Source organism: Thalia democratica, chromosome 6, assembly GCF_965202585.1.
Source record: "Thalia democratica chromosome 6, ktThaDemo2.hap1.1, whole genome shotgun sequence".
Classification (NCBI taxonomy): Eukaryota; Metazoa; Chordata; class Thaliacea; order Salpida; family Salpidae; genus Thalia; species Thalia democratica.
The window spans coordinates 29,761,640-29,784,756 of NC_139170.1; the positions used below are offsets into that span (position 1 = coordinate 29,761,640).

The following is a 23,117-nucleotide window of genomic DNA, read 5'->3' on the forward strand; positions in this document are numbered from 1 at the left end:
GAAATCAAACTATTTTGTTTTCCAATAGTTGAAAAATGTAGGTTGAAATTGTTTATTAAGTATAAACTATATTTCCTGTTTTATATGGAATACAAATATTTTAAATAACTTTTTAGATTTAGTCATTTTTGATTCAAACATAAGGATGAAAATTTGATTTTTTCACTGTCTCTTTACTTTGATATATATAAATGCACTAAAAACCTATATTCTCCTTCATTTGCAAGCTATTAACTACAAATTTTCAGGACACATTTATAAAATTAGAAATAATATTGTAAATATTTGAAAAAAAAAACATTTACTCAAAAATTTTAAAACTCCTGCTTGTTATTAAGTTAAGATTAATGCTCATAAAGTTTGAGACTAGTTGCTTGAAAACTATGGGAAAAGATAGATATTAAATGAAATATTTTTTTGCTTTTTTAACTTACCCCTTTAATAAAAATCCAATTGAACTCTCAAACTTTTTCACCTAATATCTCAAAAAATTATTTTCATTATAAGAAACATTAAAAAGCAATTGGTAGCTAACTAAAAATTCAACATGTAAAAAAATGGCTTCCCCTTAAATTTAAACTAGTAAAACACTTAATTTAGAAAGTTAATCTTTATTTTTTTGAAAACATACAGTTAACTATTTCATTTTACTTATGATAGTAGGTCACTTTTTTTAAAGTTAATCTTATTTTTTACATATACAACCAAGCCTCTTAATTTTTCACCTTTTTCAAAAACTCTAAGTAACTTATGAAATATAAACAATCATAATTAGAGAGTGTACTAAAAAGACAAAAAAAGACCATTTCACTAAAATCTATCTCCTCCTGTATTTTAGAAATTGTTTTTAAACTTAAGCAGTGAGTAATAAGTTTAATAGCTTTTAGTAAACATATAATTTAATAGCTTTTAGTATATATATTTTTAATTAATGTTTTTTAAATTTTGGAAATAAAAATGGATTTTTAAAAATTCTGCTTCCTACAAGTTGATATTGATATTAAAATAAACATTTCCTGAAATTTCTGATAAAATGAAGCATGAGATAAGGTTTTTAGTGAATTTTTCAAAAATTTGAGAAAATTAGCAATAAAAATTTTAGTATTTACTCCAAGCCAAGGGTAGGCAAACTGTGGCCTGTGGGAAATTTTGTTTCAACTGTATTAATATAATTTTGTTTTCAAAGCAAGATTTAAATATGTTAATGTTTTCTCTAAAAGATAATCTATTGCCTATTCTTATATTTGAAAAAGTTGGTAAAAAATGTTTCTTAAAGCTTAATAAAAATTATTTTTCAACCTCCAACCACTGCTTTAAGCTTTTAAATAGTAGCAAATGTTAGTATTTGTAAAAAAAAATGAATGACCCTTTTCCCTAAAGTATTTAAATTTATTATGCTTTAAGGTCTAAGTTGTGCAAACATCAGTACATTTATAAATCTGTAAGTTGTTTTAAATGTTTGTCAAGTTTGTCTCTTATTATTTTTTTTACTTTTTTTTTTGTTTTATTTCTACTTTTGAACGTATGCTTATCTTAGTTCAAAATCCTACTAACTTTTTTTTGTATTATGATGTAATTATAAGTTGTTAATCTATCTCTCATTTATTTTGCTTAATATTGCTTATTTTATTAAATGTGTATTTCTAATGTAAATTATAATTGTTTGTTTGCTCAAATTTTTTTTTTAATTATTTACTAAGAGTAGTAATTGAAGAAGGTTAGCCAAAATATATATTACATGTATTTGCTCAATTAAACTTTTTTGAATAAGATGTGTATCAAGATTTTTTATAAAATTTATAATAGTAATAAGTTATATTTTTACTTGATAACTTTTTTAATTATCTCAAATTTTCACAGCTATTTACTTAAAAAAAAGAAATACAACTTGCAAATACTAAAAATGGACAAGTCTCATTCAAGTAACAAGTAAAGATTGTTTATATTTGCTGTTGTAGTCTAGTTTAATATTAGTAATAAGTTTTATTAGTATTTAATTAAACAATTAAAACCGTCCAAATTTATTTTTTTAAACAGCTTAGCATTATTAAACAAAATACTTTATACAGATCTATTTTAATTTGTAAAGGTTTTGTTTAAAAATAAAATTTGAGTTATTAAAAAAAAAAAAAACCTTTCGATTTTTACAATAGATTGAACATAAGAAGTATAAGTTAATAGAATTTTTTCATTGTTTTAAATTTGTAGTTACATACGCTTTGTTTCCGAGAACAGTTAAAATACACAAATGAATAAGAATTCGTTTTTTACAAAAAAAGTTATGAAAATTCATATACATAATACAAGAGACTTTGCTAAAACTACTATAATTTTTATATTGATCTATTTAGTATCTATACTCGTAACAAAATTTGTTTTTTATTTATTTTTGGTTTGATACACGGTTGCACACTTGAGGGACCTACAGAAACTCAGATTTTTTGAAATTCTTGAAAATCTCAGGATAGCTCAGGGCAGTTTTAATTTTTTATAAAAATCTCTGGATAGTTTTAAGATTTTTAAGGATATCAGGTCAGGTTTTTTCTAGATCTAGATCTATACTTCTAGAGATTTTGCTATCCTTGATAACAACCTTGTTGATAAACAAACTATTGTTGTGTTATCTTACTGAATCAATCAGTTATAAATTATAAAAGTCCTTAATGGTATGTATACGAAATTTTAAAAATATATTTGGTGTGGTAACTTAGCATTAAATAAGGTCCTTAACTTAATATCAAATCTTATTTTTTTAGAAGTGCACTCTAAACATCCAAAAAAATAAACCGTGTATAATTTATTTAGTCAACAATCATACATAAATTTTAAATAGTTAATTTTAGTATAAGTTTAAGTTAAGGTATTTATTAGAACAGATGGTCTTGTTTATTATTTAACTAGATGTTAACATTTAAATGTTGCTTATCTTGCCAGCATTTAATTTTTGCATAACTTATTTATAAAATTTGGTTAATAAGCTTAATGTATGTTAAATTAATATTTGTTATTTAAAAATTAAATATTATGTAAATAAACGTATTTAATAAACAGGTAGGAGTTTAAAGTGCATGAAGGTACACTTTTTCATGAAGGGTCAAATATGCACAAAGTCACTTTTAAAAAAAGGGTCACTTTGGCATGAAGGGACATTTTTTACAAAGACACTTTTGAATGGCGTCAATTTTGCATGAGGGGTAACTTTTGCACAAAGAGTCAATTTTTCACAAAGACACTTTTGCATGGGTTGAAATTTTTTTTAATTTTTTATTAATTTTTTTTACTATCACTATTACCTACCCTTACACTTAGTAGGTAACTTTTTCTGTTTTTAATCAATATTTAATTTATTTCCATGTTTTTTTTTGTTTTTTTTAGTTTTGTGCAAAATTGACCCTCCGTGCAAAAGTGACCCTTTGTGCAAAAATGTCTTTGTGCATATTTGACCCGTTCCTTAGTAAACAGCTTAAGTTTTTTGTGTACTAGAACAATTTTTTTCTTTTTGTCAAAAAAAAATGATTGCTTATACACTCCACCCCACTCATCACTCCTGATGCATACTAAATAACTGTTCATGTTATATACTCGAACTTAGTTGTTTAAATTGATAGTTAAAGTATAAATATTTTACACCTTTAGTAAAACTATTGTTAAGAGTTATTTCTGAGAAAATTGTTAAGCTGTACTTGAAATTTTCAGCAATTGTGTCTTAATAAAACACTATAATAATTTAAGATTAGTTTAGATTTTAGATATTACAAATAATTTATTAAGTTTCTTTTTACTACTTATTTATAAATATGACAATTTTAAATTTAGAGTTTATTATTTAGCACTGTGTTTTATGTGTTATTACTTATTTATCAATTACAGTTCATCAGGGGATCAGAAAAGTGATGACAGCATTTTAACCAGAGAATCTTTGTTAGAGGAATATGGATGGATGGTAGATATGGAAGAAAATGATAAGAAAGTTTGTGATTTATCCTAATTAAGCTATGTAATCATGTCTGAAAATATACAAGCAAATAAATTAAGGGGATCCACCTTAATTTTTACAAATTTATCTTATTTTGTAGAGTTTTATCTTAGCTATCAGATAGTTTAAACCGCTTTAAAAAAAATCAAAGTAACTTTTGAGATATATGTGATCAAAGCCGGTGTGCTCAATAGGTTCCTAAAAGAAGGCTCAAACCAAAAACATGAAAAAAGAGTTTCATTAAAAATCTATTTTCTCCTTCATTTTTTAATCAGTCTTCTTTAAATTTTCACAGAAAGTCCACTACAATGCAAGATTTTTATTCTAATTTTAGTAATAAAAATTTTATTGAAAAAAACCACCTATTTTTCTATCTGAAATTTTTATTTTTTATATGTTTGAAATCACAACATTACAAGTCTTCTAAATTATATATAGAACATTTTCTGAAAGTTTGTCTCTTTTTGAGTCACTAGCTTAAAAAATGAAGGAAACGATAGATTTTTAATGATGTTTTAAATATCGTAAAAAATTGACTCTGAAAATCTGCGATCCATAGTTTGTATCAGAAACTTTCTACAAAAATTACAATATCTCAAAAGTTAAACAAATGTTTAAAATTTTATAAAAGCTGGCTTGTTATTTGTACAAAAAGCTTTTATATAAGAGCCAATGTAAAATTTTGTAAAAAAAATTTGGACTTTTCACTATGCCCTTAAATATAAGCTTATTTTTCTGTAAACTTTTTATTAGTTGAAGTATGTAAAATATGTTTAGAAACAGAATTTAGAAGTACTTAAAAGGAATAGTTTCAAGTATTTTATATATCTTACGTTATTGTAATAAATTTACTAGTTTTATTTTTAAATATAGGTTAATAATTTAATCTAAAGCAGTTACTTACAAAATTAACTATTATTAAATGTTTATAAATAAATTACTTTAGAACTAAGAAAAAATCATTACAGTAACACATATACCAAACTAATTATGAAATACAAGGGTTTTGTAAATAGTATTAGATTTTACCCTGTTCAGTATAGATTAATGTCTACTAATAGATTTAGGTGTTTTGAAATGTTTAAAAAAATGTTAAACTTTTATAATTAATAAAAAAATCTAGATAACGTTATTCGTATGATCTAGCAATGTTATATTATTTAATGATAAAGTAAGTTATTTTTTACTGTGCTGTTAGCTATTGGTTTATAAGTTTTAGTTATGTGAACCAAGGATGGGTAGTTTTTTTTTGGTGGGTGATTTGCCAGGAAAGTCTTTTACTGTTCATGTAATTTTGAAAATTGCGCTTTAGTAGTTTAAAAAACCCTTTAAACGTAAAACTGCAGTGAAATTATCGTTTTAGTATACACGACTGTGGTACTAAAAACCAAATGAAGAGCATACTTAAAATATTGTCATTGAAAGCTAAATTTAATTTTTATTTGTACAACATGTTTTCAAGTTTAAAAACACATTGCAGACCAGAAATTTCTTATGGTAAGCCCGGTCCTGTTCATTTGTACTGACATTGTAAATAGTAATTTTTTCTTTTATCTTTAATTTACTTTTATTCTAGTTATGTAAAGATTAGGCTGCCTTATATCAGTAGTCTAATAAGTTAAAAAATAAAGCATAATTATTTCTCTAGTACTTTCATTGTAAAAAGCAGTTTGACGTTACAGTTAAAATTAACTGGGTTTCAAGGATTCCAAAGTCACCAATCTCCAATTATACATTCCAAAACAACAAATCTTTAAAACATTAATTTCTTGTCAAAATTCTTCAAAACCTAGTTCGAAATTATAGGAACCATCTTGAAGACCACTCTTCATCAAACAAGAACTTTAAAAACGGCATTTATTTTCAACTTTAGACAGAAATCTTCATCTTGTAGAATATTGATCTCAACAACTATTCGCCATTCATCATTTTTTCAAAGTTTCACCACGGCAGATTCAGTAAAAAATTTATTGAAATATGTGGCAGCAACAATTCACAAATCTATCTTACGAATCAACTGAGCATCCAACAATTTTAGAATCTTAAGCCCCTAGCACATTAACAATAGACCGGCCAAAAAATCAAAAATAAAAAGTACTTAAAATCTATAAGGGGAAGGTGTTGCTTACAAATCAAACTACTAATAAACTACATACCACACACCAAATCAATGGTTAATGAGATGAACAAAACTAATTACTTATAAATTTTACTGGTAAATATTTTATTTAAGTCAAATTTTTTTAAGTTTAATCGAAAATGTTCAAGATTTTTGCACGATACTAGTTCATTTGGAAGTTCGTTCCAAATTTTTACCGAACAATAGAAAAAAGATTTTTGCCAACCAACATTGTTGAAATGATATTTGCATGTATATTATCTATTATTACCTCTGAGTGAGTAATTATTTTTATAAGGTTTAAATAAAGTTTGGGAATCAATAGTAGTTTCATTGTTAATCAGTTTAAAAAAAGTAATAAGATCAAGTTCAAGTCTTCTGTATTCTAAAGTTTTTATATTAAGCTTTGTTAGTCTGTCTATGTAAGACGTATATGAAATGTTGCACCGGTTAAAGATTGATCTTGTAAATTTTCTTAAAATATATTCTAGTTGGTTGATGTCTTTTATAGAACATGGAGACCATAAAGGTGTGTTGTATTCCATCTTAGGACGGATGTAAACTAGGTACAAGTTCTTAAGAATTTCCAAATCCGTAGATATAAAGCTTTTTAGAATTTGAAAAGATAAAATTGATGCAGTACGGTAAATACAGTTAATGTGATGGTTCCATTTTAGATTATCTGAAATAAAAATTCCAAGGTTATTAAAATAAATCTTGGTCAATTTTAATTATTTTCAAAGAATATTAGTCAACTTTGTTTGTCAGAGTAAAAATTGTACAATTTAAAATTAATTACACTTAGTTTATAACAAAAATCCTCTAAAAAGACACAAGGCTTTAAGCAAACCATCAAGCACGAAAATCCACAGTATTAAACATTTTGAAGGCTAATAATTAACATATATTGTAAAGGTTTTCAATCATGTATAAATATGTTATTTTTGTTCTAGAAGTTATAAAAGTATTTAATGAACATTCTACATGTAACTTTTTAGTTTGTACTTTATTGGTGTATGTTTTCCTTTACTGAATCAATATAACATATTTAGTGATTAATAAAAAATAATTCTAATTCTATACTTTTATGACACACTAAAATTTAAGTGTTTTTTTTTCTGCATTGTTTTAAAATTCTATTGGTTATTTTGTTTTAGTCAAACCCTGTGTTTTTTATAAAATTTTCTATAACAAAATTGTTTAAATTGAAAATCATGAAATCCCAAATTTGTTATTCAATGGAAACTAATTAATAACATGAACAGAATAATAAGTAATATATAATGGTCGACAATATTTTGTAATTTTCATAAAAATTCAGATCCTAGTTTGTGTTGGAACTACTTTAATCTTTACTTGTGTTGTACTTACGTAAAGAGTCTTAAAACTCGTGATAATTTTCCTTTATACCAATCTTTTTCGTATCTTGGTGTTTTATTACTTTATTTTTACGAAAATATAAATTTCTTAAAAAGAGCATTACTTAAATTGAAATATTTAGCAACAAAGTATATTGTTCTACTTTTGTTCTGTTTAACATATAATTCAAAACATATAAATTATTCAAAGAAATTCTGCACTTATATACTTAACTTCGATAAACCTTAAGCTGCATATATGATGCTACAAATTTACTTAACATTAAGGTTTAAATAAGTTTAGCAGAAAAAATTTTATGAAACGCAGTACCGAAATTACTTTTACATATCTGTTGTTTTCGGAGCTCTACCAGGTTAAGCCAATGTTACGCATTAGTTTTATCGACAAGAATCCTAAAATTAATTTGACCAATAGTAAAAACCAAAATCTCAAACTTTGAAATCAGAAGTTGCTTGTAACACTGCAGTCAACAAGTGTATTATTTCTGTATTTTAATATACACTTTTTTGTTTCAAAGCTAAATAGGTTTTATTAACACTCAACTCTTAAAACTTTTCCATCAATCAGATTATGGAGCAAATCGAAGAGGAAGAGGAATTTTACAGGATGGTTGAAGAGGATCGGAAAAAAGAAAAAATGCGGAAGATGAACCAGCAGCAGTTTTCCCGCCAAAACAATGCAGCATCGCCAGCAAGCAACAACAATGCGGTCGATTGCAGCATGCAGAGTCAGTGTAGCAGCTACGGTGATGGTCAGTTTTGTTTGATTATAATGTTTGTATGTTTGGAATTTTTTAACTTTTTGCTTTGACTAACTACTTAACTAACTAAATATTAAAAGTAAAAAAAAGTTAAATTTATGTCTTGTCTGATGACTTAAAAAAGTACAATAATTATATTTAAGTTTTACAATTGTGTTTTTTTTATTGATTTATTTTAAAAACGTATACTTTATTATTTTGATACAGTTTGTGTTTTGTTAAAATCTTATGTCAAAATTGTTTACTTTATCAGTAAGAAATATTCATAGATAAGCTAAATTTTACAGTCAAATTTTGATAAACAATTAAATTGCTTACGAATGATTTTTACATAAAATCAATACAAACAAATCTTAGCTAAGTATAAGTTTTAAATATAAATTTTCGCAGTTAATCAAATTTAGTAAATGTTATATTTAAAACAAATTCTAATTTTTATAAAAATGAGTTTTTTTGTTTAAATTTTTTATAAAGAAATTTTTGAAATGTTGTTTTGCATCTTTATAAAGTCATAATAGATCAACTTAAACTGTTCTAATAAGCATACTCCAGATTGAATTTAAGTTACTTTAGAAAGGAATTTATATTTAGCATACTTACTCAACTATCTCTTTTTGATATTTTGTGTTTCCTTATGTCCAATAACAGATAAATTATTTTTACAACTTTTATAAACTTAAAATATTTTTTTTTTAAGATTACTCTTAAGAAAATCTAATAGTAGATATTCTGTGGTTTTATAACGTTGTGACTAAATCAAAACTAGTTTTGATATAACATTATTAACTCTAATTTTTATAACAAATGTGTTATACTGCATGCTTAAAACAGCATCTAACACTATAAGTTCATCAAATATTTTTGTAAAATTTATGTTAAACACAATATAAAAGTTTTACATTTTTTTAATTTTATATATATTTTTTTAATATTTTATTTGGATATATAGTGGTTAAATAACAACTAATTTTTCTATCTAATGCAGTCGTCATTAACCTAGAGTGCAAAGTCCACGATATGTTAAACAACATGTTTATTAAAGCCTTATTAGTTTAAAAGCATATTTTGTTTTTAAAAAAACATCAAAACACCATTTGTTTTTATTTCAGGCAGCAAACAAAGCTGCACTATGGCCGGTTTGAACAGAGGTGTCGGCAAGCTGAACTTGAACTGCTCACCTCAACAAAAAGCTACCGACAGCCAACCGTCTACTGTTAGAATGCACGGAATGGTTGGTTTGTTTTAACTCTATTTTTGTAAATCACTTTTACTTTGTGTTCAGCGACATTAGTAATATTACAAGTACTTTTTGAGTGTTTTAGTTTTACTTACTGCTAATTTCATTCAATGTAAGGTTAAAGTTAATAAAAGAAAATTTCAGTGTATGGTATGTTTTTTGTTTCATATAAATGGGTGCACGACTATTTAAATTATACGATTTAAGTTATAATACTTCTGAGTTTTTTATTAATCTTTCTTTATAAACATGTTTTTCATCAAAACCTTTTAATGAACATTTCTTTCATCAAAACTTTTAATAAACATATTTTTTTATCATTGTAATCTTATTAGTTAGACCATTTTGAAATTTAAAATATTTCTTGAGATATAGCTAAAAAAGTTTTAAAGATTACTACAATATAGCTATTTTTTCTAGTAATCATAAATTTAATTTTTTAATGTTTCTTTTTACTATCATAAACTTAATTTTTAGACCTACATAAGCTATTATTTTCTAAAAAAAAATAAGTCGTTTTTAAGATATTGCCTACTAAATTTCTTTATAAGAATTTGGATTGTCAGAATTAAAATAATCATATGACCTAAAATTTAAACAAATAAAATAATTGGCCATTCCACATTTTAATAAATCTCATTAATTTATAACCTTTTTTTTCAGAGCGGCAGTTTGAATATAAACGCAAAAGAGTTTGTACCTAGGTGGAAAAGTAACAAGTAGGTGAAGAAAAAATAATTCTAAAATGAACTACAAATTCTGAAATTTTAGAACATTATAGTTGAAATATTCCTATTTTGCTTAGAATGTTTTTTTTGAATGAGAGAAGTTAGTTCTTTAAAAGTTTTGGTTATAAGTTGAATTCTTTGAAGTTAATACATAAACAATAAACATATAGTGTAAAAAAAAGTTATTTATGGTTGAACATTTATGTATATTTATTTTTTGATATTTTTCAATTTATTTTCATGAGTTCTATATTTAAATGGTTTAAATCTTATGTTTAGTACTCTTTCACTTTTTGATGAAATATTATTTAAAAAGTTTTTATATAGAAAAAGTTATATTAGAAACTCAAAGTTTCAAAATTTTATTTTTAAATGAATGTTAAACACTAGCTATGAATTTGTGTTAAATTGAAAATTTTGTAAAGTATTAGGACTACCTACTAAGTTCCTTTTTTATTCTTCCTTGTATAATAGTTGCTAATTTTATGAAAATAAATGTTCTGCTTTACTAAATGCTCTTTTATATCTTTATATTAGATTAAGCTAAAAAGATATTTTTTTAATTTTCCGTCATAAAAAACAAAGTGATTTAAACTTCAACAATAATTTAACTAAAACTTAGTTGTATTTTATAAGACCATTTAAGTACTAAACTGAAAGACCCGTAAACAAATAAAATTTAAATATTTTTTGCAGGTTAAAAAAATATGTTAATTTTTTCCATAAACATTAACTAGCTATGTAAATTATAAAGCTACGATATGAATAAATCAGTTGTGATATTAATTATAGATTAGAATTAAAAAACTGATAATAAAGCATTTCCAAAATTGTTTATTCACTTTAATTTTTTTTCAAATACCAGAATAGTAAAAGTTTTCTAAAAATGAAAAATCTACGCTTAGATGAGCAAAAATATGATAAGTTCTGTATTAGTTAAAGTTAAATAGAACATATTAGTTTACATCTTTTTCAAATTATCTGATATGTATTTTGTAAAAACCCTTTAAACAGTTACAAATTTTCTCACGTCAGTTCTAATAAAGAAAAAAATATTATTTACATAAAATTTTAAGAATTTAGCGTCTAAATTGCTCATTGAACGACGAAAAAAGCGCTCAAAACATTAGGTCCAAAGACCTGGTGTACGAAGAAACCTTTCAATTATCTAGTCGCACATCTTTTGGATACAGTTTAACGTCATTGTCCAGGACTAAATCGCCCACCTTATAGGCTAAAAAGATAAAAATTTTACTTAACCAAATTTACTTTTAAGAAACTAATTTTAATGTTGTACAATTTGAAGAGTTTTTCTGTTATAGATTGTAGCAATGATGTTTTACCGAAAAATATAATCTTAATAAAAAATGAAAATTAAAACAGCAAAGCTACTTAAAAAACGACTTGATTGAATTTAACCAGGACTAAAGCATATAACAACTGTTTAAACTAACAAATTAATTTAATCAAAATCACTAAACTTTAATTTATTTAAATCAGTGATTCACGGTAAATGATATATGTGAACACTGGAATGGTAAAAAAAAAACTGTGCACCTCAAGCCCTAAACTCCCCAAAAATATAACAAAGAACTTTTTTTGCTCTGCATCACAAACTCCGGAATATCTAGTACAAGTTTTTTTTTTAATTTCAAATTATTTAGTGAATTTCTTAAACATTCTGTCAATATGTTAAAGGACTTTTTTTTCATTTTGCTCTTCGTTTTAAACTGCAGAATGTCTATTTAATGTAAGCTTCAAAGTGAATTTCGTACAACCCTACATAAGTTTCGTGAACTTCGTAAAGCGCGCTGTTTCAGTGGTAAACTAATTACATTTACTTTAAATAAATCTGCTGAAGACATTTTGAATATCTGTTTATAGCATTTAAAACTTTAACTTAGTTAACAACTTTACTACTATTTCAGAAATCACGATATCTAGTTATACTAGTACATTAATAGTTTTTAACAAAATGTGTAAGAACTTTCTATTTACTACCTTGGTGCTAATTATTTGCTAAAGTTAAAAGTTTTAGGCAATCAAACTTTAACTTAGGGATGTATTTGAATTTTTGATATAATTTTCTAACGAAACTATAAATCTTTTTTAAATGATGTTTAATAAAACATTTTTTAACAAAACAAACAAGCTATTATAAAAATAATTAAATATACCAACCTAAAACTAATAAAATTTATTTTTCTATAAAATAAACTTAAAATACATATGTTTAACTTAACCTGTATATTAGTAGGTATTTTAAGTTTATTTTATTTAATGTCTTTTATGTATATATATATCTGATTTAGATCATAGATTCAGTTTGAAAATAAATGTTTTTTTACTTTGTAGACAAAACTAATATTAAATAATAGTTTTTTTTTCACAAATAAAAAATAAAGTTTTAAATAATTCTCAGTTTAGTTTTAGAGAGGGCTATTTCACCATACTAGCTTTGTCAGAATTTGTTGAAGGGTTCTGTCCAACTTTAATAAAAGAAAGGCAGTTTTTCGGCAAGAATTTTGGACTTGAGTAAAGCATTTTATAGTGTAGATAAAAGTATCTTACAACTAAGTTAGGGTACCACAGGACTCAGTGTTAGGGCCGTTATTATTCCTAATACACATAATTGATTTACAGAATAACATTTTGCAGATGATACAATGCTATACAAAACAATCACAAAAAAGCATACTTAAATGATAGTAAAAGTTTAAATACAGAACTAAAAAGGTATCAGATTGGCTTTTTGTAAAGAAACTAAACCTTAATAAAACCAGAAGCATGATTCTACATCAATCAAAAAATAGTTTTTGGAAAAAAACAGATCTTAGTGTAAAAATAGGTAAATTAGTTATTACAAAGACAAATAGATATAAACATTTGAGAATAGTTATATACAGAAATTTAAAATGGTCAGAACACATAGAAACTATAAAAACAAAATTAAAAAAAGTGTTGGGTGTATTATATAAAACGAGACACTTCTTAAACGAAAATTCATAATATATGATATTTAATTCTTTGCTTATGAGTAGTATTAGATATGGCTTGTTGTGCTGGGGAAGAGCAAATTAAAAGTATATAAATGATATCAATATTCTCATAAACAGAGCACTTAGAGGCATACATTATAAGAAATAAAATGATAGTGTAATAGAATTAAAAACTCAATAAAAGTGTTTTATTTTGAAAGTCTGTATCTAAATGAATTAGGTCTGTTTGTGTTTGAGTTTAACAATAATTTGTTACCAGCTAATTTTAATAATTACTATAGAAGTGTAAAAAAACGTCTACAATTATCATATGAGGTCTTCAGAAACAATTTTTTTCCCACCTAGATTCAACAGCAAAACAGATCATAAGTTGCTATCCTACCAAAGAAGTAAGTTATGGACTAAGCTACCGTTATGTTTAAAAAATATTAGTCATTCTGGAAAGTTCCAGGATGAACTTAAAAGTTATCTTTTAAATAGTGATTATCAAGGTCATTAGTTATCATTGCTACTCGTCTATTTACTTTTGTGCAAGGAGTTCATAGTATTTGTCATTTAATTCCCAAAAGCTTTTTTTTTTGTTCAAAATTTGATTTGCTTGGTTACAATAACATTGGTTTAGTCTAGATTGCAGAATTTTCTAACTGGTTTTTATTTAGGTTATTTTTTAAGATTACTGTTTTGAATTAAGTTCAGAGTAATTACAAACTTTTTCATTTTTTTTTAGCATGTCAATGTAAAAAGTTAGTAATAGATATGTACTCTTTAATAGAAAATCAAGTAAAATAGTAAGCTAAGATAACTGTTTCGAGCAAACTTATGTTACAAAATCTCTTTTTCTAAGGAAATCAATAAAAAAACTTAATTTAAAGTTATAAATATTTCTTTTAGTAATATGTTATTAAACAAGTTTTTAAGTACATTTTTAAACACAAAATTCAGTGAATTTTCGTTTAGTTTTCATTTATTTTAATTAATTGTTTTATTATTAAAAATTTAAATAGTTATATGACAAAATAATTATATATGATAGCTCGTAAGAAACTGTAAAAGCATGTGGTGTACGACTCAATAGCCGAAAGGTTTCCTTTGTACACCAAGTCCTTAGACCAAACTTTTTGAGCGCTTTTTTTTATCGTTCAATAAACAATAAAAAATCAAAATTAATCAACTAACTTTAATCAAGCATACTATTACAACCAATACAAACAATTTGTAAAAGCTTATTAAAGTTAACAATTAGTTTTCAGAGAATTAAAAGTCTTATAAAAATTTACTTAAACTTATTTTTTCAAAACTAAATATAGAAATATATCCAAACGTTTTAGCACTTCTTCTTAAAAAACTACTTCTTTAGATTTGATTATTTTAAATTTTGCTTTATCTAATTTTAAACTTACATTGAAGATTTTCTAACTTTCAAAAAAACATTTGATACGGCTATGGTTTATTTGTAAGTTTAGATAAAAATCTAAATAATGCAAGTATCACTAAAAGAGATACATATTTGTTTTATCCAAACTTGGTAAGTAAGGATTATTTAGATAGGTGATTTATGTCTTATTTATGACTTTTTTTTTTTTAATCTCTCCTACTCAATGAGATCGAGTAAATGCAACTTTTGTTTAGTTAAATTAGTGTTTTAAAAAGTTTATAATCTCATTGTCTTTAAAAGTATAGCAACTAATTTTAAAAAATTTTATCCATATGTCAAGGCTTTACAACCAAACTTACTGAATTATCACTTGGCAGGTTATATAAAATATGTAGATTTACATACTTCAATATCTATATACTGTAGCACACAAACAAAACTAAGTTTTTATAGGACTATAGAATATGCAATAAAAATAATTTTTTGAACACTATTTAAGATACTTTTTAAACTTTTCTGCAACTTATTCATTAAGTGTTTCAAAATTATTATTGCTTTAAAACATATAAGTAAATTGTACTGTCACTTATATATGAGCGAATTACGTTTTTTTAATGAAATTGTTTCAAACGTATTTTGTATGTTTTATAACCAGAAGTACAAGTCGAAATAGATAGAATAGTATAACTAGCTTGTTTGGTTTAAAGCTAGAATTGTAATACTTAAATGAGTAGTAATATGGACTTAACTTTTTACTATCGATTTTAAGCTTTAAAATACATTAAACATTTTGTTCGTGTAATTACTCACTATTTAAAGCTACTATGTAATTTTGACTAACAGCAATATGAAGCCAGTTAGATTTTATACTAAAATCATTGAGTTAAATTCATATTTTCTATTAAAAAAAATATGGCGTATCACTGATTGAAACATTCTGTACAAAATACATTATTAGTAAACAATTTTAATTATTTTTTGTTTTACAGAAATCTAAAACAATATTCATTCAAAAACATCTTTATTAAAGCAAACAACAAATAAAATTGATTTCGGCTAACGCTTTTCAACTACTTTTGTTAGCAACTAATTTTAAGATTTAAATTTTGAGTAAATAAATAGTTAGAGGTTACATCAGAAAAAATTAATTAACACTAATTAGCATAATTGAGCAAAAATTAATAAATTAGACATTCACAATTCATAAATACATATATAAAACAGTTGATCAGTAATTTAACTAAGATAAGCAACAATAAAAAAAAATGATAAGCGACAAAATTCAAATAAAATTAAACAACGAAAAAAAATAATTTACTTTAACTTTTTATTTTTTCTTTTAATTTAATCTATAACAATTTATGAAGATTAGATTTATAAACGTATAGTTGCTTACACAAATTAGGTTTGCATGTTTTTATAGATAAAAATTCTAAAACACTTAGGTGATAATTGTTACGAGCTTTACTTATAATTGAAAAGTTATTATCACTATAGTTCTTTGCACTATCTGAATTGTTTAATAAGTGTTCGGCAATCGCTGATGATCTATTAGATGGTTTTTTTAAACCAGTGTCCATCCATCTTCCGAGGGAGTTAAAAACGTGTTGGTCCCTTTCTCTGTGACGTTCTGCCAGGGTTCACACTGTCACAGTGGCATTTGTACATATAAATATTTATAAGTAAAACCGTACTGCCGATCATGAAAAAAGCAAAATAGTTTAAATGTACAAATGTCATTGTGACAGTGTGTACATTGGCCGAACGTTACAGAGAAAGGGACCAACACGTTTTTAACTCCCTCAGAAGATGGATGGACACTGGTTTAAAAAAACCATCTAATAGATCATCAGCGATTGCCGAACACTTATTAAACAATTCAGATAGTGCAAAGAACTATAGTGATAGTAACTTTTCAATTATAAGTAAAGCTCGTAACAATTATCACCTAAGTGTTTTAGAATCTTTATTTACAAAAACATGCAAACCTAATTTGTGTAAGCAACTATGCGTTTATAAATCTAATCTTTATAAATTGTTATAGATTAAATTAAAAGAAAAATTAAAAAATTAAAGTAAATTATTTTTTTTTTGTTGTTTAATTTTATTTGAATTTTGTCGCTTATTATTTTTTTTTATTGTTGCTTATCTTAGTTAAATTACTGATCAACTGTTTTATATATGTATTTATGAATTGTGAATGTCTAATTTATTAATTTTTGCTCAATTATGCTAATTAGTGTTAATTAATTTTTTCTGATGTAACCTCTAACTATTTATTTACTCAAAATTTAATCTTAAAATTAGTTGCTAACAAAAGTAGTTGAAAATCGTTAGCCGAAATCGATTTTATTTGTTGTTTGCTTTAATAAAGATGTTTTTGAATGAATATTGTCTTAGATTTCTGTACAATATATGTAGTACTAAAAAGTTAAATACTAAATTTTTTTTTATTTACTACCTTACTATTGATATAAAAAATGCATATTTTAAATAAGCTAAAATTATGATAGTTTTTTATTATAAGCGAAAATTTATAATACAATTACTTTTGTTTTCGCAGTTTAAAGTTTTTAAGCTTTAAAAATCCTAGAAACTTCGTTATCATCGAAAAAAAAAAAAAACTTTGATGTGTTGAAAATAGTTGTATGGTTGGCTGGAAAAAAAACTATTAGATTTAATAACAATCAACTCATAGAAACTTTTAAATGTTTTTAAAAGTACTATTTTTATTGAATTTAAAGTAAATGTTAATAAAGGTAAGCTGATATTAATTTGTTAATAAACGTAATTTATTTTTGATGAAACTTTCGTTTACATCAAAAAACTCAAAATAAACAGATTAAAGGATTTAGATGTTATACAAATAACAGTTTACATATGTCTTTATAATTCTTTATTAAAAAAATCAGATGTTAAGGTTCAATGTTATCATTGACCTCAAAATGAAAAGGACTGCTCTAGACAGATCAACAAAGATATTTTAAGGTTGACTCTGTTGATTTTTACTAAATAGAAGTTTTACTGCTTAACGTTTATAAGAATGTGTTTGCGATAATTAACATTTACGCAGTAAAACAGTTTCTATGTGGAATACTTTGCACAGGTGCGTATTTTTGGAAATACTGCACCATTTAAGACCCAATTCTTGAACATGCAGTTTTTAAGAGTATTGTTTAGAAAATGATAAAACTAAAAAAACATCGCAAGATTATCTAGTAAGAACTTAAAAATAGCATTTCAGTATTTTGAGTACAGTTAAAATAAACATAATAAAAAAACAAAAAATAATACCTAATAAAAAGATTAAATAGTTGAAGCAACTACTCGTTGTTACGCAAAATAACGACCTTTTAGGCTCATAGTACATTGAGTAATACTTTTCAGTAGTTGTAGTTTTAAAATTTACAGTGACAAAAATTTTACAATTATTGTTTGAAAAATAGTTATTCTGTTTGTTTTAACGACAATAGTATTTGTACATTATTTTAAGACGGCACTTTTACTTGAGGTTTAGATGAAAGCGATTAAAAGCTTGCAATTTTTATAGGCAACATTAAAATGATGTATTTCAAATAAAACTTTTTGAATTTTAGGATTAAAGCTAATTTTTTGCTTTAATAATGTATTTAATATTCTTCCTTTTGTAAGTTTGTTAAAAATATATTAGAAATAATTTTTGAGCAGAAATTAGCAGCAAAAGTTTGATAATGTAAATTTCTTTGTTTTAGAGCAGTGGCCAGCAAGCTACAGTCACTGATGTACATTTTAGCTTTAAAACAACTTTTGAATATTAACTGTAACCTAGATTTGATGAAAAAAAATATTAATGTGGTGTTAAGTAAGCAGCAGAGCTTGTTAAGTAATAGTTTTCTTAGTATTTTGCATCTAATTGCCGTTTTAAAAATTTTTAGAACTTTTTGTAAGATTATATTTAAATGTAATTATATTTGTGTTTATTATACAAATACTTGATTATTAAAAAAGTTTGTTAAGTTTTTTTTATAAAAATATAGCATATATTAATTTACTGATACTTACTAACAAATATTTTACAAATACTTTATAAATGTATGGTATGACAATTTCCTATAAAGTATTACTAAACGTTTTTATAAAAAATTATAGTTTTTAAGGAAAACTCATATGAATTTAGCCAAATGTAACAAAAACAGTTTTTTTATAGGAATATAATTTTTGCTAGTTTTGTTAAGTTGTAACTAAATTTTCTACTTTTATAATCATTATTTAAAACAACTTTCTCTACAATATATTTGTAATACTGGATGAAACTAAATTAGTAGATTTAGTCCTAGTTAACACTTTACCCATTTGACAGTTAAAAAGTATATTAGTTTATGCAAAATTTTCTTATTAGGAGTTAATATTAAAGCTAATATTTTGATGCCAGCTTGAGAGTTTTTCAACAAAAAGTAGAGCAAAATTTAACGTTGTTATAAATTTGCTGGGCTTCTGTAAGTTTTTATTTTATTTAACTAAAAACTCATGACTTGTTTTATTTCTACAAAAAATATTTCTAATTGAACTTTAATCGGTATGGTAAATTATTTGCGTATTTTTGTAAAAATACTTTAAAAAGTTCGTTGCACAAATGTTCATTGTTTTACAGAAACCTAAATCAGCTTATCTGGGTTCATCAGAGCTTCCATGAGCCTGGGATACTTTCCAAGAATCTTTTTGAACTCCTCGAGAGTTATCTGCCCATCCGAGTTGTAGTCCACGTATTTGAAAAAAACTTCTGTCCATTTGTCCAATTTACCTTTCTTGCTAGGGCACGCGAAGCTCATCGCCCTTATTATCTCCCTCATGTCTTCTTTAGAAATGGCGCCGGTCTCGTCGGCATCGTACAGCCCGAACGCCCACTCGACCTTCTCATCAGCCGTCCCGTTCACCTCCACGTCCATGGCCAGGATGAACTCCTTGAAGTCCACGGTTTTATCTCCGTCCTTGTCGCACATCTGGAACGTCTGGACGGCGAACGGCGAGGCCTCACTGCTGAGCGCGGTGAACTGCTCGACGAAGTTGGCCACGGTGGCGCCTTGTTGGTCGGGGGAGCAGCATGTCATTTGGGCGAACATGTCGTGGTAATGCTGGAACTGCTCGTCGGTGAACTTGGTCTGCTCCTTAAGTTTCTGCAGGTCTTCAGAGGTTGAGTTTGGCTTCTGCTCATTTTCCTGCGTTTCCTGCTCCATTTGGTTTGGTTTCTGTTTTTCCTGTGTATTCTGTTCCATTTGGTTTGATTTCTGCTCTTCCTGCTTATTCTGCTCCATTTGGTTTGATTTCTGCTCTTCCTGCATATTCTGTTCCATTTGGTTTGGTTTCTGTTTTTCCTGTGTATTCTGCTCCATTTGGTTTGATTTCTGCTCTTCCTGCTTGTTCTGTTCCATTTGGTTTGGTTTCTGTTTTTCCTGCGTATTCTGTTCCATTTTTTATTTTGGCTGTTGACTTATAGTAACTGTTTGTTTGTGTTGGTTAATTTTATTGATGAAAACAAATAAAAGTTTTTAGTAGTTTTGATTAAGTTAACTTTCAATTAAAAACTTGTTAGTTTTTTATTTATTTATTTTAAAACTCTTTTTTTAATGTTTACGAAACACAGAAATATTTCTTTTAAAAAACTAAAACTACTATACGAGTTTAGCATAAAGTATTTGGCTTTAAAGTTTAATAAGATAATTTTAAATTTAGCCATGTAAAAAATTAGCATAAAGTATTTTAAGAACTACTCTTGTATAAGTTTAAACAAAAAAAAAAGTTTTATAGTTTTCAATTTTAATTCTAATAGATACATAACAACTACTCTCTACGTTAAATAAAGTAGTTTAAAAAAACAAGGTGGAAAACTAATAAATATATAAGAAATATATAATACACAAAAAGCTTGCATTTTAAACAAAAATAAACTGTTAACAGGCAATGCAAGCTACTTGTGTGATAGTGTAAACAGTCTGCTTAACAATAAAAACAAGTAGTACAGCGAATAAGTTTTTTTATTAGTCATCAATACTCATCAGTTAGTAAGATTACGTTCAATGTGTAATTTTTTTTTGTTTGTTTATTTTAAAAAAGACAAGCTATATTATATACAGTTCTATGGAAGTTTTTTCATTGAAAAATGAAATTTCTTAGTTTAATTATAATTATTGTATTACAATGTAAAGTTTGCTTTCTTTTAATAACTTACAAACATAGTTACTATTAAAAACTTTTATAACGCTATAGCTATTTTAAGCTTTTTGACAAATTCATTCTATAAAATCTTAAACACGTATTTTTTCAAACAAAAAATACCAGTTACCATACGAAGTATTGGTAAACTATTAGCAAACATTGATCAGCATACGTTAATAAATTAAATTATGTAGTTTTTATACAAAAATTGTATATAACCTTTTAAGTGCTCTTCACTTTGACTACGCACTTTTTATTTAAAAACGTTGTGTTTAGATTATTGTATGTATTTAATATTCTTTTTTTTTTTAAGAATTTTAGTAATATACAGAAATTAGCAAACAACTTTTTCTTTAAATTTTCTAAAATCATACAATATTTAACAATAATAAAAATAAAACTTTCTTAAAACTTATTATAGATTCATTACAAAGTAAAAATTAATAATTTCTAGTCCAGTTTACATTTAAGAAACTTATATTGATTTCTTTTTTTAAAGGTAACCATTAAAAAATTTACCTTGTATACACTTTTAATAAAAAAAATTCTCTAATAATTTAGTCTCAAAATTTTACTTTATTTTTCTTGTTCTGAAGAAACTAAACTCTACTGTTTATAATTAATGATAATATTGATAAATTTCTAAATTAATTACTTGAAAATGAATTTAAAAAATTTAAATTTAGGAAATGAAAAATATTATACAAAAGTAAATAATATTTAAACACTAAAATAATAAAAATTATTTTAATTTTTAAAATAAAAATAATGCTTTTGTAATATTTCAATAAAACTAGGAGATTTTAGATGAGTTTATCACATTTTTGACTTTAAGCATGTTTAGATTTACAAATATCGTAAACAAAATTCGCTAAAAAATTCGTACTCAAGAGTAATACTGTTGTGTTGGTGTCAATTCTGCACGGCGACTCTTTTGCACGAGCGTCACTTTAGCACGAGGAGACATTTTTGCACGGCGTCACTTTTGCACGCAGGGTCATTTATGCACGGCGTCATTTTTGCACGAGGAGACACTTTTGCACAACATCACATTTTTACGATGAAATTTTTGCACAGCGACATTTTGGCACGATGACTTTTTCGCACAGAACATCAATTTTGCATTTTGGTAAAAAGTTTTTAGATAGTACCAAATCTGTAACATAAAAAAAAACTGAAAACTTAAATCTTATAAAATACTTATATTAAAGGCAAAAAATGAAATATTTAAAATCTTAAACAGTAAAAGTTAATGTTAGAAACAAACTAACAAAAAAATAAAAAAAAATTATTTGTAAAAGATTCATAACAGGGACAAAAATTTAATTTATGTAGAAACTAGGATAAAAAATACTTTAAGTGTAAGTAAATTGTTCTAGTTTATTTTGAACTTGAATATATTAATTAACAACTATGCCTTTTTATATATTTTACTATACGGTTACAAGTTTACTGTCCATATGATGGACCTAGGCATCAAAATCTAGACCACTTAAACTGAAAGACACATGAAGAAAAACTAAAATTAACACAAGTAGTTTATTTATTAAAACAAAGATAAAAACATAATTTGATATAAAATTTATAGGATATTATAAAAAGAAAAATTTTAACCACAAACCTGTACTTATTTACGCTTTGATGTAGAACAATCAACATCAAATATTTGATTGCGTTGACTACTACAAAAATAAAAACCTAACGCTCCAAAGACATTAACAATAGACTGGCAAGATAAATAATCATTGAATACATTGAAAAATAACTAATTATTAATAGAGTAAAGGTGCTGCTAATATAATTAAACTATTAACTAAGCTAAATCTTAAAATTAAATCAACGGTTGATAAAAATTACTTATTAATATTACTAACACAAATATAACACAAATAAAAAGAAAAAACTTTTTTAACTTTAATCGAAATTCTTTAAAAATTTTGCAAGAAAATAATTCATTTGGAAGTTTGCTCCATATTTCAACTGACCAATAAAAAAAAGAATTCTGCCAAGCCTCATTATTGAAATATTGTAGCGGTTGCAGACTAATATGGTATATTTTCTTTGAACATAAGTTCAAACTTCCAAATGTTACTCTCACATTGGCTTATCATGATCATGCAGCATTATAGTAATAAATCATCAAGTAAAATCTGAAATACCTTTACACTTCATAAATTAACTAAATCTTTTTTTTTTAATTTAACATTTGTTTAAAATCAAAATAAACTTAAAATATTAGTTTAACAACTATTAAATGCTAATTTTAACATCAAGAGAATAAAAGTAAAAAATAATTCTCAACATTCGTGTTTTAAAGCCTTAATAAATTAAGTTTATCTTTCTGTTTAAAA

At 25.1% G+C, this 23,117-nt stretch overlaps 2 protein-coding genes across 2 annotated transcripts; one reads left to right on the forward strand and one right to left on the reverse strand.

Moving 5' to 3' along the window:
- The first annotated feature begins 1,864 nt into the window (after positions 1-1,864).
- On the forward strand, positions 1,865-10,472 carry LOC145838669 (uncharacterized). Its single transcript, XM_082946294.1, has 5 exons — positions 1,865-1,929; positions 3,871-3,970; positions 8,043-8,226; positions 9,345-9,466; positions 10,136-10,472. The coding sequence occupies exons 1-5, from the start codon at positions 1,904-1,906 to the stop codon at positions 10,193-10,195; spliced, it is 492 nt and encodes a 163-aa protein (XP_082802420.1). The 5' UTR covers positions 1,865-1,903; the 3' UTR covers positions 10,196-10,472.
- An 8,736-nt stretch (positions 10,473-19,208) lies between these two features.
- Positions 19,209-20,021, reverse strand: LOC145838938 (hippocalcin-like protein 1). Its single transcript, XM_082946556.1, has one exon. The coding sequence runs from the start codon at positions 20,019-20,021 to the stop codon at positions 19,209-19,211; it is 813 nt and encodes a 270-aa protein (XP_082802682.1).
- Between the last annotated feature and the right edge of the window lie 3,096 nt (positions 20,022-23,117).

Excerpts from the sequence above, each read along its gene's own strand:
- LOC145838669 (XM_082946294.1), top strand. The coding sequence starts at position 1,904 with ATGGACAAGTCTCATTCAAGTAACAA. Across the intron at positions 3,971-8,042 it reads TGGAAGAAAATGATAAGAAA|ATTATGGAGCAAATCGAAGA; the intron begins GTTTGTGATTTA and ends TCCATCAATCAG. Across the intron at positions 9,467-10,135 it reads CTGTTAGAATGCACGGAATG|AGCGGCAGTTTGAATATAAA; the intron begins GTTGGTTTGTTT and ends CTTTTTTTTCAG.
- LOC145838938 (XM_082946556.1), bottom strand. The coding sequence starts at position 20,021 with ATGGAACAGAATACGCAGGAAAAACAGAAACCAAACCAAATGGAACAG.